Source organism: Mustela nigripes, chromosome 17, assembly GCF_022355385.1.
Source record: "Mustela nigripes isolate SB6536 chromosome 17, MUSNIG.SB6536, whole genome shotgun sequence".
NCBI classification, from domain to species: domain Eukaryota; kingdom Metazoa; phylum Chordata; class Mammalia; order Carnivora; family Mustelidae; genus Mustela; species Mustela nigripes.
In genome coordinates this window covers 14855949-14872795 of record NC_081573.1, presented here as the reverse complement: position 1 = coordinate 14872795, position 16847 = coordinate 14855949, and the positions used below count along the sequence as shown (strand labels likewise).

At 55.4% G+C, this 16847-nt stretch overlaps 1 protein-coding gene across 3 annotated transcripts; it reads right to left on the bottom strand.

The window, feature by feature from the left end:
• Nucleotides 1-276: 276 nt before the first annotated feature.
• On the bottom strand, nt 277-16815 carry SIRT2 (sirtuin 2). 3 transcript variants are annotated; one of them, XM_059381217.1, is made up of 16 exons: nt 16651-16735; nt 15766-15812; nt 12711-12759; nt 12358-12471; nt 9931-9972; nt 9664-9770; nt 9487-9543; nt 9083-9151; nt 4593-4722; nt 2767-2826; nt 2453-2508; nt 2248-2324; nt 2113-2164; nt 1320-1390; nt 1131-1197; nt 277-1010 (listed from the first exon to the last, which is right to left on the bottom strand). In XM_059381217.1, exons 1-16 carry the CDS (start codon nt 16664-16666, stop codon nt 849-851), a joined length of 1176 nt encoding a protein of 391 aa, XP_059237200.1. In that variant the 5' UTR covers nt 16667-16735; the 3' UTR covers nt 277-848. The 3 variants fall into 3 exon arrangements, with proteins under 3 accessions (XP_059237200.1, XP_059237199.1, XP_059237201.1); XM_059381216.1 differs by lacking the exon at nt 15766-15812 and having other exon boundaries at nt 16651-16815; XM_059381218.1 differs by lacking the exons at nt 277-1010; nt 1131-1197; nt 1320-1390; nt 2113-2164; nt 15766-15812 and having other exon boundaries at nt 2244-2324; nt 16651-16815.
• Between the last annotated feature and the right edge of the window lie 32 nt (nt 16816-16847).

The window sequence follows — 16847 nt, the reverse complement described above, 5'->3', positions numbered from 1 at the left end:
TAGAGAGAGGAAGCTGGGCGGGTGGGGGAAGAGGCGGGGCTGGGGGGTATCTGAAATCGACCTTCCTCTCTTTCCGGGGGGCTCAGGATTTATGTGACTGGGCTTTGGAGGAAGGAACTCTGGCAGTCTGGGAGTCTGGGAGTCTTGCAGCCCCCAGAGTCCCCTGTCAACACCCTTGGCTTTCTCTCCTAAGAGCCTGGTGTTCTGGTTCCCTGGACCCCCTCCCTCCAGCTGCTTCCCTGTGTGCCCACAGAAAGGAACAGGGAGGCTGGACAGTTGATTGTTAGTTGTTTTTGTTTTTAATTTGTCTCCAATGAGCAACATTGTCAGCCCCTCCTGGCAGGGGAAAAGAGTCCCAGAGGGAACAGGTCCAGCACCCACTTTGGGAGTGGGAGGCCCAGACTCTGGAGACCTTCAGGCTCAGCTCCCCACAGAGGATGTTAGGTTTGGAGGGCCCACACTCCACCAGGGTACGTTAGACTTGGCCACCCTGGGCACAGGCCCTTAGGAGTGGCAGAGGACATGGAGAGCCCTGGGGAGGCCTGGGGCCCCTGTCGGGAACAGTTAGAAGTTTAGAAGCAGTCCTGGCCCTTGGAGCAGTTAGAGATTAGCAGTTGACCCCCATCCCAGTGGGTGGTTAGAGACTGCGGGCTGTTACAGCCCGGCTGCCCAGGCCTCGGCTCCTGGGTGCTGTTAGAGGTTTGCCAGGGTCAGGGGGCGGGACCTCAGTTTTGGGGGTGGTTAAGAGACTGGGGAAACGTTCTGAGCTCCCCAGACAAGAGTTGCAAGTTAGAGGGGACCAGGGCTGGTGGGGGCTCTGCGAGAGTTCTGCCCAGGAGCCACAGCTGTCACTGGGGCCGCTCTCCCTCTGAGGTCCTGGCCTCCTCCTTGGCGGGAGGTGGAGACTTCCTGGGGGAAGCTGAAGTGTTGGGGTTGGGGCTGGGGCTCCCCGATCCTGCCTGGGCGTCAATGCTGGCATGCTCCTTCCGGACGAGCTCCTCCAGCTCCTTCTGCAGGGGGCAAAGTTCACAGAGGTCAGAGGTCACCATACATCATGGAGTCAGAGGATCTGAGGGGCAGGGGTCTAGGGGTGGGGCTCCAGGTGGGATGGGGTGGCCCAGATTCCTTACCTTCCATCCGAGGAGGTCGGCAAGAGCCAGGCAGCCCTGGTCACAGTCACCCAGCCAGGCTACGTCTCTGTGGGTGGGAGAGTCAGAGCTCCCGGGCTTGTCCCCGGCCCCTGCCTGCCCTTCCCACTCAGTGTGCCTTCTCGCCTTCCCTCCCACTTCAGCTGGAACCCATGCAGGCCCAGGACTCACCTGTAGGCCTTCTTGGAGTCGAAGTCCATGCCTCCTCCGAGGCCCATCATCATCCCCAGGAAAGGGTCAGTCTGTGGTGGTGGTGGGCGGGGGGGACAGCTCAGAACACAGACCCTGGACCAGGTAGCCTGGCTCTGTTCCCTGCTCTGTGACTTCACTCAAGTGACCTGGCCTCCCTGAACCTCAGTTTCCTTATCTGTAGAGTGGGAGGCCATCACCAAACTGCTCCTAGCAGGGTACTATCAGTGGGTGAATACTTAGAAAGTACTTAGGGGCACCTGCCATCTCAGTCAGTAGAGCACATGACTCTTAATCTCAGGGTTGAGTTCAAGCCCCATGCTGGGCCTGAAACCTACTTAAAATAATAAAATAAATAAATAAAACAAAGTGCTTGGAACAGTGCCTGGCCCATGGCATGTTTGGCCTGTTCGAGGAACCATCCCTCCCCAGGGATGAGGGAGCGAGGCCACCTCAGGAAAAGAGCTGAAAGCAGGAATGGGCGCCTCCCGATGCTGGGCTGCGAGCCCTAGGTCCGGCTTGCCCCGACTCTTTCCTCGCACAAAGCACAGCATTCCAATCCTGGCTTAAGTCGCTTCGAGTTGGGTTCTGTCCCTTGCTCAGAAGGGTCCCAAGTGACCCAGATGCCTGTAGAACCAGAGTCCAGGTGACCTGGAATCTGGATTCTAGAACTCCTGGTTCTGAGTTGGGGGTCCCAGTGAAAGGGAATGTGGGACCCCTGTGAGGAAGAAGAGGAGGAAAAATCAGAGGGGGGCTCAAATAAAAGCCAACTCACCTGCCCAGTCTTCTCCTTGTTGATGAGCAGGCGTGGGGTGGAGAGGGGTGCCCTGAGGGATGGCGAGCTCGGCGGTGAGGACCTGTGCTGGCTCCCCCGGTCCCCAGCCCCCGCCCCCGCCCCGTCCCAACCTACTTGCTGATGAGGGATGCGAAGGGCTGCACCTGTAGGGACGTGCCCATGATGAGGAGGAGATCCACCTTCAGGAAGTCCTGTGAGGGGGGCGTGGCCAGTGAGGGCTCCAGGGGCTCGGTGGGGGCTGGGCTGCTTCCCAACACCCCATCTGCAGCTAATTGGGGAGGCCATCTGTCCCCACGTGGGGGGGCCCAGGGCCACTTACTGACTGCATGCAGGAGAAGAATCTTGCTGGGAGGTTCTCGCCGAAGAACACGATGTCTGAGGCAGGGGGACAGACAGACACAGAGACAGAAAGAGAAGGTGAAACGGGAGGTAGAGGCAGGGTCAGAGAGAGAGAGAGAATGAGAGACAGGGCAGGAGCAGAGGCAGGCCTGAGGGCTGGGAGCAGTGGAGCGGTAGGGACAGATCTGGGGCACTGGTCAGGGAGGGAGGGTGGCCTTCTTGGGAAGGGGCTCGTGGAGGGGTGGGGGTCCCAGCCCAAATCTCTCTGGGTTGGGCCCTGGCCCCGAGGCTCACCAGGCTTCACCACGTTGTGACATTTCTCACACTTGGGAGTCACCTCTGAGAAGATCTTCTCTGGGCATGGGGAAGGGGAAGGGAGAGAAGAAGGTAAGTGACTCTGGGCTGGGGCCTGGGGCTGCGGCCAGCCTTCGTTGTCCACGAACACACCTCAGTCAGGGGGTTCCCTGGGGTGTTTGCCCTGCTCGCCCTTCTTGGAAAGCTGTCCTCCCTCTCCGCCCACCCCCCCACCCTCCCCAGGATTCCGGGGGTGGCTCTGAGCACAAGGCTACGGCTAATGACTTAAAGAATAAACAAAAGAACAGGTGAATGAGTAAGCGTTTGCCCTTTGCAGGGGTAACTGGATCTCGGCAACCCCCGACCTGGGCAGGAAAGCTCTCCCAGTGGGTCTTGCGGGACGGCTCTATTTTATTGTGGGGGAGAGGCCTGGTGAGTCCCAGGCCGGGTGTCAGAGAAAGGGAAGACTCTGCAGACGATCCTGGGATACATTCGCAGGCCCAGCTGCTTCCCATCCTTGGGTTCTGGGACAGACACCTACACATACACACGCCCCTGGTCTTATGACAATCACACTCCTTATTGCTTATTGATTAAGGAATCTTGAAAAGCATTCTGTCTCTTGCAACCAACCCACAGAATATGAGCTCCTTTGTTCAACTCTTCATTCATTCCTTCAGCAGACACATACAGAGCCCTGTTGTGCCATTTGTAATGTCCTTAAAAACCTGATGGCATTGACAGTGGTGGAGAGTGTGTGGCGGCTACAGGCGCTGTCGCTGGGAGGGGCACACAATGGGGTGGTGTTCGTGGTCCGTTCCCCCCAGCTGTGTGCCCTTGAGCTATTCTGGAAGCCTCTCCCAGCAGCGGTCAGCTGGCATCTGAGCAGAAGGCCACCCCCCCCCCCCCCGGAGGCCCCACCGCAAACGCCGAAGCTGTCCCTGTCTCACACGGACACAGGACACCGGAGGCTTTGTGAGATCAGCACAAAGAATGTCAGGAATGGCCTGCCAGGGTGAAACGCGGGGCTTCTGAGCAGTACAGTGGACGTCAGACAAGCCTCTCACTGGCCTCTGAGAAAAAACTGGCTGACTTTTCTTTTCCCCCTTTTCTGGACTCTCTGCCCTTCCGTGAACCAGGACAGTGACTCTAACAAGCCCTATTGTCTGCACCCCTAGGGAGGGCCCCCAGCCTTCATCCCCGAACCAGGCCTGTGTCCAGCTTCACATTCCACGGACTCTGACTCACGGGCCTTTGGACCCCGTGGCTCTCACACAGTCCTGTCCAATCTGGTCGTCCCAGCTGTGTGTGGCTTTTAACATTGAAATTACTAAAAATGGTGTAAAATTACAAATTCTGGTCCTTGGTACTGTTGGGCACATCTGTCAGTGCCCAAGAGCCATATGCGGTTGTGGCCGCCATACTGGACAGTGCACATTTGGATTCGAAGGTAGTTGGGTTTGCCCTTGCGGGCCCCCTTGTGCAAGGTAAGGTCAGAGCCCCTCACAGGATTAAGAGCTGGGGCCTTATGACCTCACAGAACAGACTGTGGGATACTCTGGTGGCCTCTATCCCAACACACGTCTCTGTGTGTGGCTGGACGGGGTGTGGGACCTGGTTCCATTATACCTTGGCTGGGAGGTGGTGTCGGAGCAGTGAATCTTGCCCGCTGCCTCAGGTCTCCAGGGCGCTGCTGTCAGCAGCTAAAAAGAGCCACAGAGTGGGACGGAACGGGTGCCCACCACCTGGAGGCCCCAGGGAGCAGACACGGGGCACCCACGAGGCCTGCCCTCATGGATGACCGTGGATGACCTTGGGCGCCTCACCCTTCATCCAGCTGAGCGAGTACTCCCGCCGGCAGAGGGGGCTGATGCAGTGCGAGGTGTAGAAGGTGCCGTGGGCCTCCACCAGGTCCTCAGGCTCCAGCCCTGCCACTCGCTCCAAGGTGTCTATGTTCTGGGGGGAGACACAGAGGGAAAAGGCTCAGGAGTGAGGCAACCGGGAAAGAAGGCAGAGCAGGGCCCTGCGAAGAGAAACAAAGGGGAGAGAGGGAGGAGGGAGGGAGGGAGAAGCAAGGGGGCCGGGTGTGCCTATAAACCCCTCTGCTCACTCTCAGGGGGGGCCGACCAAGTGGAAAAGTCACAGATGGTTAAAGGTGGGGCCCAAAGCCATACATCTGTGAGCCCAGGCCCACTGCCACTGTCAGCCCAGATGGAGTGTTTCTGCATAGTTGGGCCACTTTGTTTCCATTTCTCAGAAAATTTGTTTTTGTTAGGACCACATGACGTTAGAGCCACCTGCCAGAAATTTTGATGGCACTGATGGGGAAGCCTATAATGTCTCTGTTGGAAATAAGAGCGCCCTCGGATGTGGCATTTGTGCAGTAACCAACCTGCACAACTGTCTGTGGCACCCCTGGCTGAGCCGTAACAGAAATAAGTGAATCGGGAGGGTTTATTTGGTTTCAATCACTGTTTTCGTAATCAGCAGTTGGGTGTCTTACTGTGGTCTGTTTTCACAGACGGCACATTCACTGGCATTCTTTTAAGACACGGATAGATTCCTCATTAAACCAGCAGGACTATTCTTCCCTTCCACATTGACATATGTGCTCTCTCATTTTTCTTAAAGCACGCAGCCCCCCGGGAGCAGCTTTTGTTTGCCCGTGAGGAATGCTGCAGAGACAGGTGCTGATGGAGCTGACGGAGCCCGCAGCACACGGCCAGACGCCACCCCGAGATGGCGGGTCATGTGCAGCCCACAGCTGACCTGGCACGGCCTCCCTGAGCTCCATGCACAACCAAAAGGGTTCTCTTTCAGGGGCAGACGGCCCCAAGCACTTGTCTCCGCTCCCTGCCAGCAATCAGCTTGTTCCCCAAACGTGCAGACAAGAGCCACTGTTCCCAGACTCTCTCTGGAGCTCTTCCTCTCCCAACCCCGCATTAGTTTTGCCTTTGTTACTTGACTCAGTCTATGGCCCTGCTCACATGTGAGGAAGCAGTGTGCATGCAAATAATTAAATAGTGTGTAAAAAAAAAAAACACACACACAAAACACTAAGCTGCCTCTGTTGTTCTGAGGCCACTTCTGATTTAAAAAACCTCGAATGGGAAAAGAATGAGGCTGTCCTACATGTCCTGATATGGAAATGATCCCTTCAAGAGATTAAAAGGCACAGGAGAACAAAGGTGGTAGCAAAGCTATATATGAAGGTGTGTATTTGTTTGCCGGTGTATACACTATTTTGAAAGGCGATACACGGATGCCTGGGTGGCTCAGTGGGTTAAGCCTCTGCCTTCAGCTCAGGTCATGATCCTGGAGACCTGGGATCAAGCCCCACATGTGGCTCCCTGCTCAGCAGGTCTGCTTGTCCCTCTCCCTCTGCCCCTCCTCCCTGCTTGTGCTGTCTGTCAAATAAAGAAATAAAATATTTAAAACAAAAATAAAGGTGATAGGAGAAGCCAGCAACAATAGGGGCTTCTAGGGAGGGAAGCTGGGGGCTGGGGAGTACGGCCCCAGGATGCTCTCTCCTAGAGGATAGGCGGTGATGAATGCAGGGTGGTACAGTGACATGTTGCCTGGGTGTGTGGCAGCAAGCAGGGCAAGGTGAGGGTGAGCACTGTCCAGCTCCGGCCCAGTGCTCACTGCCCCCCAACCCCTGCCCGGGGTGGGGGTAGGAGGGCTGGCAGTTCTTCTCAATCTGCAGGAGGAGACTGAAGTCCGATTGTCAACGGAAATCCCTTGCTTTTTAAACCATGGCTCCCTTTTTGTTTCAAAACACAGTGTCCCCCTGATGGACACAAAGGCAACAGCAGCTTTGAAGAAGCATGAAGTTGGGGGTGCCTGGCTGGCTCACTCCCTAGAGCGTGCGTTTCTGGATCTCGAGGTTGGGAGTTCGAGTCCCACTTTGGGTGGAGAGGTTACTTAAAATCAAGAAAAGAAAAAAAAAAAGAAAGAGAAAGAAGAGAGAGAGGAAGGCAGGCAGGCAGGCAGGGAAGGAGGGAGGGTAGGAAGATGCTATGTGGGTGTGGATATGGAAGAGTCTTCCACACAGGGAGTTAAGTGGCAGAAAGTCAAGTACAAGCCCCACGTGTAGGCTAAATGCTATGAATATATTTAGAAGCTGCTTTGCTGTGGAGATCGCAGGGGCTTGAGCGAACAGGGCAACTGTTCACGTGTTTGGACGGAGACTTGCATCTGGGGATAAAAACAGCTCTTGTACACGGCCCCAGAAGCGCAACACCATCACAATCCGGAAAGAGGTGAAGACAGGGTGTTCCAGAAAACTGGGTCAGTGACTCAAAAAGTGACTGAGGTTGACGGAGAGGGTGACAAGTTTGGAGAAAACAAAACAAAATGGTGTCTTGAAACATGAGAGGGGAATGCTTCCCCCCTCACTCCCGCCACGGTTGTCTGTTTTCTGTCATCAGCTGTTTTGCTGATGCGTGTGCAGTTAAAGCTGCACAGTCACTGTTGCCAGGAGGGGACACTCGCTTCCCAGAAGAGTGACCCATCTGCTTCCACCGTCAGGGCAGTTTCCTCCTTGGTCTCTGTGCCCCCCTCCTCACCACTCCCAGTAGGTCCTGGACATGCAGCCAGGGGGACCCCTGGGTCAGGTCATATTCCACCCTGCTCAGAGCCCTCCTGTGGCTCCCTCTCACTTAGCCCTTCCTGCGGCCCCAAGACCCCACATAGTTAGTCCCTGTCCCCCCCACCCCCCTATTCTATCCTGCTGTCCTCTCTGTTCACTTGAGCCAAATACAGTCTCACCTCAGGACCTCTGCCCTGGCTGTTCCTTTTGCCTGGAACACACTCTCCCCCCAGATGATACCGTGGCTCCCTCTGTCCCCTCCTGGAGGTCTTTGTCTAAACGCGCACTTTTCAGTGAGACCTTCCCCGATACCTGTTGACAACAGCACCCCCCGGCAACACTTCTAATTCCCTCTCCTGCTTAATCATGACCCCCTAGCTCTGCTTCCTACCCATCATGTCCACTGTCTCTCTCTCCCCACAGCAGACTGTCAGCTCTAGGAGGGCAGGGATGTCGCCGCCAGCAGGGCCTGGCACAGGGCCTACACTGGGTAAACACTTGTGACAGAAGATGACAGTAGCAGGGCTGCGGTGTGGATTTCATGGAATCAAGCACAGGGGGGCCCTTGGCTTGGAGAAAGCTGTGTTTATCATGTCTGAGCCACGTCCTGTGGATAAAATGGCCTCTGGGAAGAAAGGTTAGGTTTATCCTGAGCGGGAGCTCCTCCTGGAAAGAAGAGGCTGTCCTTTCTCAGGCCACCACCACCAGTCCTAGGCAATGGACTCCTGCCCCCATTTGAGAAATCAGTACTTAGGAAGAAATTCATCCTCCCCCTGGTGGCGGCTTCCCAGGCTGGCAGGCTCCAAATTGCCAGGTGCAGGAAGAAAATGTTAGAATGCCCAGTTATAGTCAAGTATTCTCTCTTTTTAAATTTTGGGTTCTAAGGTATCATTAAAAAAAAAACAACATTTATTTCTTTTAGAGAGAGAGAGAGAGAGCGAGTGCAAGCACACAGGGAGGAGAAAGGCGGAGGCAGAGGGAGAGAAAGAATTTTAAGCAGACTTCCCTCTGAGCATAGAGCTCGATCTCACCACCCTGAGACGATGACCTGAGTAGAAACCAAGAGTTGGGCACTCAACAGACTGGGCCCCCCGAGGAGCGCCCTGAGGGATCATTTACAGCACGATGTCACTGTTACTGACGCCTTGTAATTTCAATTTCATGTATTCATCTGCATTCATAAAACACACATTCCTAAAACAAAGGTAGGGGCACCGACTGCTTTTACAGTGAGGGGTGTAAGACGCTGGAAACGTCTTGTCGACTAGTCCAGAAACCCACGATGTGAGCCGTCCTTGCCAGAGAGCCCTCGGCTCAGCTCCTGACATGTACGAGCCAAGGCCCGTGGCACACGCAAGCCCTTTGCCTAATGTCAAAAAGATGCCCCTTTCTTGAGACTCTCCATCCGCCCGCTGGGAAACGGGTGTGGTGTACTGATTTTGCCAGAGCCAGTTACCCCGTGGCCATCTGCTAAAAACCCTAACCAACCCGGAAATCTACTGTGCAAAGTGTAGCCCCTAAGACGTGCGGCCCTGAAAGGCCAAACTGTTCTGGCCACTGCGGCTGAGGGGAAGGGGAAGGGGAAACTGAGGCTGAGGGGAGGTGCAGGGGCTCCCTGCAGGTCACACAGCAAGAACTCAGCGGCCTGGGCTCTCAGGCCCCAGGGATGCCAGGATGCACACGGCCAGCCCTCCCCCGACCCCCAGGGAGCCTGAGGCCGCCTACCTGCGTGTAGCAGCGCAGCAGCAGCCCCTTCTCCTTCAGCAGGCGGATGAAGTAGTGGCAGACAGTCGGCTGGAAGGGGGGGGCAAGCGGAACAGTGCCCATCGTGACAGAGCCCATTTGCTGCACATTGCCTCATGCCAGGAAGTGTTCCAGACACTCTGGCTTTTTTACATCATGGACTCATCACACTGGCCTCGGGAGCATCACTGGCCCCATTTCACAGATGGGAAAATTGAGGCTCAAGGTCACAAGAGTAGGAAATGAGGGACCAGAACATGGACCCTCGTGGCCCGGAGCCCATGTCCTTTATGATCATGGGATATTTGTCTGAAGAGCCCCAGAAGAAGCCTTTCCCATGGCTGCTGCCCCCCAAGCTTTCCTGAGTGCCCAGCAAGAAAGCTCACCTTGAACTGCCCAGGATAGAGTTCCTTGGCGAGAGCAAAGAAGGGCTCTGGGTGTTTCTGTGGGAGAGAGAGCCAGAGGGCAGGTGGGCACCCAGATGCCCCTGGTGAACTGAGAGTTGGAGTCAGGCAATCCCATTCCCTCCCCATTACAGACCTTCCTGCCTGGGGAGCACATACCTTAAAGTAGCCAATCTCAAAGATGGCCTCCGGGTAAGGAAGATGGTACTTCTCCAGGTTGGCGTAGAGGCCGGTGGATGGGGAGCGGAAGTCAGGGATGCCGGCAGCTGTGGGCCAGGGGGTGAGGTGTGGAGCAATGGGTCAGGGACCTCCATCTATACCCCATCAATCCCTCCCCATCAAAGGCACAGACACGGCTACCTCCAGTCCCTGTAAGGGGGTCCCCAAATGTGGGAGTAGCTATGAGGAGGGAGGGGAGGCACTTACATGTGGAGATCCCAGCTCCTACCAAACAGATGACCCTGCGACCTGGAGGAGAGGAGTTTCTGCATCACGTGACAGTATGCTCGGCCCCCAAATAACAGCACCCATCACAGCCCCCGATGTCGTTTCCTCCATGCCAGCATTTCAGATGCATGAATGGTCTTCCCAATCATCTCAGGGGGAAGGGGAGGTTAACACCCCCACTTTACAGATGAGAAAACCAAGGCTCAGACAGGGGAAGGATCATGCAGTCAACTGGTGGCAGAGGGGGACAAGGAAATGACGGTTTCAAATTATACCAACTTGGACAGATTTGAGAAAAAGCCACTTGGAGAGAAGTTTCCCCTCCTAGATCTATACAAAAACACATGAGCTCTTAGTGAGAAGGCTGGGCAGTGGTGGTGGGGGTCTCCCCCGGAAGAGCTACAGATCACTGGGAAAAATCTCTGGCCTAACCTCACCTTTTGGACACAATCTTGAATGACCATCTATTTCTAGCATGTTCCTTCAGCATATTCCTTTCCTCTATAATCAAACACACACCAGCCACTGGAAGTCTGATCATTTTCTGGTGAAGACCAAAGATTTGCCCCTCTTGGCTCTCACCCAGTGAAAGCCGGTAGATAAGAGGGCTTGGATCCTAGCTCTCCTGCTCACCAGCTGGGGCTGGCGGATGGGGGCATGACGGGGGGGGGGTGTCTTAGTTCAGCTCCCCTCTCTGGGTTCCAGCTTCCTGCTCTGTTAAATGGGCATAATTACAATGGCTTCATGGGGCTGTCGAGAGAATGAATTCATTCGTGTAAAGCTTAGATCAGCGCCCAGCACTGAGCAAACACTACATATGTGTCTGCTATTATTCTCTGAGGCAATTGTACCTCTTGAGACCCAGGGTTTGTACGCGTATGAGCACTTTGTTCCTCTCCTTTTCTCCTGGCTTTCAGAAAAAAGGATGGGAAGGTGTGGTAGGAATCACTTTGCAAACATTCAGGGCTGTGCGGAAATAGCTCTGTTGTCTTATCAGCACCTGCTGGGCAGCCTGGCCATGCGGGACCCAGGCATCTGCCCATCAGCTGATGGCCAGCCCCAAGTGTGAAGCCCCTGAACTGGGGACCTCTGGGGCATCCCATGCGAAGGAGGACAGCAAGGGGGATGAAGCCCTTGGCTTTGTCTCGGGGTTGCCACTGGGCTAGGCCCAGCTGGAGCTAGCTGGGGCCACACAGGAGGCACCGTGTGCTCTGGATTCAGGGAAGCCTGGGGTGGAGTCCTGACTGCCTCCTGCCAGCTGTGTGACCCTGCACGGAGTCCCAACCTCTCTGTGCCTCCACTTCCTCCTCTGTCCACACCACTCCTGTGACAACCTCATAGGTACAGTGTGAAGGTTGAAGGAGAGGACGTCTAGCCTAGCCCAGCACCTGGCAAATGGTGAGGGCTCAGTCAGCTGTCGTTCTTCACTGTGCCCCTCACGGGCAGCCTCGTGAGCCCACTGTCCTAAAACCCAAGTGTGGGAGGACGGAAAGAACCAGAGCTTTGCGGCCATTGCCTGTGCTCTCTTTGGGGAGGAGATGTCTGCAGACAGCTGCCCGGCCTGGCCTGGGAGAGTGGGAGGCTCAGGGCAGCAAGCCTGGACGCCTGAGCAGGGAGCCGGCAGCAGCTGGAGGACAGGGAAATGGGAGAAGACGTCCTCAACAAAAGGCTGTTCAGGACCCTCAAAGGGTCAATTGTTCTACTTGAGGACTGCTGAGGGCCCGGTTTCTCAGACTCTGGTGACCTCAATTTTCAGCAAGAAATAGAAATGACATGGTGACCTAGTAGAGAGGCATCTACACAGCACTCCAAAACACACTTCCTGTAATAGTGGTCCCAGGGCACGCGGCTCTTGCTCTCCTCCCGGCCCCTCTTCCGGGCATTTCCCTCTCTGTTCCTGGGTTGCACCCCCTAGGCACGTTCTGGGGTAATTATTATTGGTAGCGTCTTCAGTCTGTCAAACAGGCCTGGCCAATCAGCAATAGAGGTGTGACCCACGTCTGGCCAATCAGGGATAGACAGGTGATTGGTTTGTGGTAGAAGTGTGACCCAACCTGGCCCAATTGGGGCGCGCGCGATCTCTGCCCTTTCGCTTGAACCCCTGGAAGGAGATACTAGGCTAGTGGAACTGACATGTGGTACCACCAGGAGCCTCCTTCACCTCCACGCAGAAAACTGGCGCCAGAGGGGGTTAAGATCTTTGACAACACGGAAGCTTCTGAATCCAGCCATGCTTAATGCTGGATTTTAGTTACAGGGTCAATGCTCTCTTTTTGGCCTAAGCCGGTGGGAGTTGGGTTTCTTGTTACTTGGTAGCAAAAGGTGTGACGGTTCAAGTGGTGGCAGCTGAGAAGTCACATGGGGCCAGGAGCAGGGCAAGTGGTGAAAGGCAGGGCAGGGACTTACAGCGCTCGCTCTGCATGTAGCGGGTCACCCCTTCCAGGGTCAGGTCGTCCAGCAAACGCTCCTTCTGGGTGCCCAGGCCCAGTGTCTGGGAGAAGAAGTTCCGCAGGAAGTCCACTGGCCAAAAAGCAAAGAGAGAACAGGAGGGTGGGTGTTCAGCCCAGGAGCCCTGGGGCCCTGAGTGCCCCAGTCCACCCTGGGATCCCCCACCCTCCCACAGTCAGGGTCCTCTAGGTGCTGGCATTGCACCCAACAGACATACTTAGAATGTCACCCTCAGTGGAGGTGAGGGGTAGCAAATACATCCCTGCCCTAAATTGCTCCCCCAGAACCCCACTCCCAGGGAAGATACTTACTCTCTGCTTCGCCGCCAGTGGCTCCTTCCTCAGAGTCTGAATCTGAGTCCTGGAAGGGGTTGGGGTGGGGTGGCCAGGCCCCAGAAGTGGGATTAGCGAGGGAAGAGAGAGGAGGATGGCACCCGGGTTTGGGGGAAAGGCTCTGGCTGGAAGTGGGCCCAAGGAAGAGAGGGGTGGTCGGGGGACAGTGTGCAGGCTCTGGGATGGGCTGCATGGGTTGGACACGTGGTCCCACTGCTCCTGAGGAGCTCATGTTCTTTGCTGTTTTGAGTTTGATGGCCCTCATCTTGGACATGGAGCTCAGAGGATATGGCACTGCCTCAGAGGGCTCTCTGACATGAAGCATTAGCCTAAGGGAGGCGCTCCAAGGGGCACCCAGTGGGTAAGTGTCAGAAGTGCCTGGTGTCCCATGTCTTTGCCTTGCATCCCCACCTGTCCCCTGTGGTGTGGGCCTGCTGCCCTCCTCATCAAAGTCACTTCTATGAATAACCCCAGTGGAAATGCCCCAGTCCTCACCCTGGGGCCCTTAGCCCTCCTTCTTGAAGCCCTGGGCTCCACCTTTCCAACCCCTCCCTGTCATTATCTACTCTTCCCCTCGGCCAGGCTCCCAGATTGCAGATCTGAGACTCCGTGCTGCCCTCGCCCTCCTACTTCCTCTCTCCACTTTTCCTGGGCTAGCTGCCTCATCTGTGCCAATGGTCTTGGGTTAGGCGTTGATAATGCCACCTCCTAGCCCCAGATCTGGGACTCCTGCAGCCTCCTGGATACCTCTGTTGAAGTGACCCCTGGCCTCCCTCTCCCACCACATCTCAATCTTGGTCATAGCATCTCTCCTAAACCTGTCCTTCCTCCTAGGTCTTATCTCAGTCTGGCTTCTGTCCCCCAGTCTTTGTCTCCCTCACCCGCCCTCCTGCCCTAATATGTCTCCTCCCCAGAGCTCTACCTGGTCCAGCCAGTCCTCCCCCTGGGGGCCCTGTCCTCCCTAAGCTCTCAGCCTCGGCCTCCACCCCAATGGATGTTACCACCCTCCAGGTGACTGCCTGGCTCTGTCAGCCCACCCTGCCCTCTGCTCCAAGTGCCCTTCTCACTGGCTTCTCCAGTCTATAACCATCAGATCACCACTGGGAATGGAGTCCACCATGATGTCAGCTCCAAGATGGCAGGGAGTTTTCGTGTTTACCGGTGGACACCCCGTGCCGGGAACAGGGCCTGGCCCTGACAGGAGCTCCAGAACTATCCACCACTGAATGATGGATACTCACTGTGCACTACACCAGGGCTGGGCCCTGCAGTGGACCTCACAAAAGCACAATTCTGACCAATGCAGTCTCCTGCTTAAGACTCCTCCCCCAAATTATTCTCTGCTCTGGTTTCAAGCCTTTTGGAATAGGAACCACTCTTCCAAACATATTTAAAAATTTTAAATTGCTCTTCCATAGGTTTTGTAAAAACTTTGATCATGAGACCACGTGTGACTTGAGACACTTGCCTCTAGTTCCCTCACCCACCCCTGTCACGATAACCACCATTCACAGTACAGTGGTAATGACTCTAGATTTTTTCTCTGCATACAAAACTCATTCATTTTCCAGAAATGGGTCCGTGCCACGGTACAACACTGCACCTTGCCTCTTCCGCAGAACAATATACTATAGATCTACCTCCTCCTTTAAAAAAGCTACATAGTGTTATATTGTAAGGCTGTAGTGTTACATTGTAAGGATGAGCCATAGTTCATTTAACCCGCTTACTGACAGCCACTTGGGCTGTTTCCAGTGTTGCCCTATCACAGACAATGCTGCAATTTACACCCTCAAATCTCTCTTTCTGGGACTGAGGATCCCTTTTTAACATTAAACCTTTCTCTGTGAGAGTGGCTGAGCCATCGGAGCCAGGCGAGGGAGAAATCCCAGCCCAAAAGGGAGCTTTCAGACCCTCAGGGTGGCCCTGCTGTGCACCTGTCAGGGGCCTTCCTCTCAGCTTCCACGCTGCCCTACATCTGAATGGCGATCTTGCATCTCTGGGTGGGGGGGTTGGCATCCTTTCAGACTGCAGACAGTGAGGCTCTGTGGAAGGACTTGAGGGCCCTGCCCAGCATGTGGGAGCAACTTGGCTGTAGCAGGACCTAGAGATGCTGGTGGGGCCTTCAGGTCTCTGTGAGGCAGCCTGGCTACCTCTTCCTGAAGTTTCTGGAAGGCAACCTGCAGAGTGCCCTGGGTTGCAAAAACAGTCCCTGCTCTTCTAGCAGGGGCAGAAGAGGTGAGGAAGATAGAGGACAAGTTACCTAAAAGCTCTGCCTCAGATTCCTCATCTGTAAAATGGCCCCAGTAGACCTTGCCCCCTGCAAGGGATTCTGGGAAGATGAAATGAAATGTACACAGAGACCTGAGCAGAGGAGCTGGCTGGAATAAGTACTCAATAAATGCTAACCTCAGCTACAATTAACTAACCACCCCCAGCCACCAGGCTACTGACCACACCACACCCTTTGTGCCCTCTAGTCTTCACACAACCTGTACACTCTGCGTGGAATGCCATTTGTCACACTGCATAAGACAATTCTAAGTCATTCTTCACTTACTGTGAGGTGTCTGCACCACAGTCTGACTCCTAGGCCAGCCTGTGGATTCACTCAGGGAACAGATTGGCCAGAGCCTCTGTGACCCCACAAAGTTTACTCTGCCTTGAGCTACTTTCGTAATCATCCTGGAGGGTCATTTCCAGTCACTTGTCTGTGAGATCTGTGCATTCAGAGACAAAATCGGATGCCCCTCTCTTCCATGCCCAGCATCAATGAGGTTCCGAAAGGATACGGGGAGGGAGCAAGGAAAGAGAAGAATTTGGGAGGGCAGGCCTGAAGTTGAGGCTTTCCCCGACAGTCCCCAGAATCCACCATTCCCCAGGAGACTGAACCAGGAGTTGGGGCAAGGGACTGGGGCAGTGAGCTTAGGGCCCTGGGGTGACTGTCTCCCCTCTGCCACCTCCCCCCCACCCTGTGTGAGGTGTGGGAACAAGTCCATCTCTCTCCTTCCCTCCACCCTTCCCCAAATCTCACCTGAGCCTCCTGCACCTTCCCTGCCTGGGTCTCCAGAGGGTCAGAGGCTGGGGGAGGAGGGGGAGCAGATGTGGTTACAGTGGGGGGCATGGTTAAGTGGGAATGAAGGTATTCAAAGCAGAGGGGCAGGGAGCAAGAAGGCCCATCAAGCTAATTACACTGGGTTGGGAGGGAGAGAAGGGATGGGGAAAGCAGACCACGTTAGAGTAAACAGTGCTGTCAGAAGTGGTCAGTGAGGGACAAGGAAGCTGGGACTGGAAGGTTTAGGAGAGGCAGGAGAAAGCAAAGCATACTGGACATGGAGGAAGACTTAGAAGTGAGGAAGGAAATAGTGTTTGTGTGTGTGTGTGTGTGTGCAGGGAGGGTTAGGTTTACTAACAGAGAAAGTTTAAAAAGGAATAGAGGATATAAGAAAATACTCCGAGTAGAGACAAGTTTAGGAGAGGAGGCGCAGTGGGGATGGCATGTTCAGGAGGGGCACAGGAACTAGAGGGAAGAGATAGGAGGGGGGCACCAGGGGTTCCCTAGCATCATACAGGTACCCTAACAACCAGGTACCCTTAGCAACCGGGTCCGCGGCAACCTAAGTCCTTAGCAACGAGGGTCCTCAGCAACCAAGGTGCGAGAAACACGCGATCATTAGGAACTTGGGGGACGTGGCAAACGGACACTTAAAAGCTCGCGACCCAGAAACCCACCAACCAAGCAAGATGGATCACTTAGCAACGACACCCCCCCTCCCAACCTTGCCCCGAATCCCACTCCCCTCCATGCGGCCCCAGTCTCCAGCCCCACCATGCCCGTCCTCGGGCCCCGGGGCCTGCAGCCCTCAGCCAGGCCCCGGCGCGGCCCGGCCCGACCCTCCCACCGGGGCCCCCGACTCACGATCCGGCTCGGCCATGGGCGCGGGGCGGGGGCCCTCGGGGCTGTCACCGACTGCTCTGTCCCGTGACGGCACCGGAAACAGGAGGGGCAGAGATAGGGCAAAGAACTACAACTCCCAGAAATCATCAAGGAGGCGTACAGGCTCTCGATAGCGACTGGCTCAGGCAGCTCTTAGGTTAAGAAGACACGCGAGGGCC

What these genes read in the sequence shown, in the direction of transcription:
- SIRT2 (XM_059381216.1), bottom strand. Translation starts at nt 16,776, where the DNA reads ATGATTTCTGGGAGTTGTAGTTCTTTGCCCTATCTCTGCCCCTCCTGT. An exon ending in AGGAGCTGGGATCTCCACAT is followed by an intron (nt 9,771 to 9,930) that starts GTAAGTGCCTCC and finishes CCTGGCCCACAG; the next exon opens with CTGCCGGCATCCCTGACTTC. An exon ending in TTCGCATCCCTCATCAGCAA is followed by an intron (nt 2,165 to 2,247) that starts GTAGGTTGGGAC and finishes GCCATCCCTCAG; the next exon opens with GGCACCCCTCTCCACCCCAC.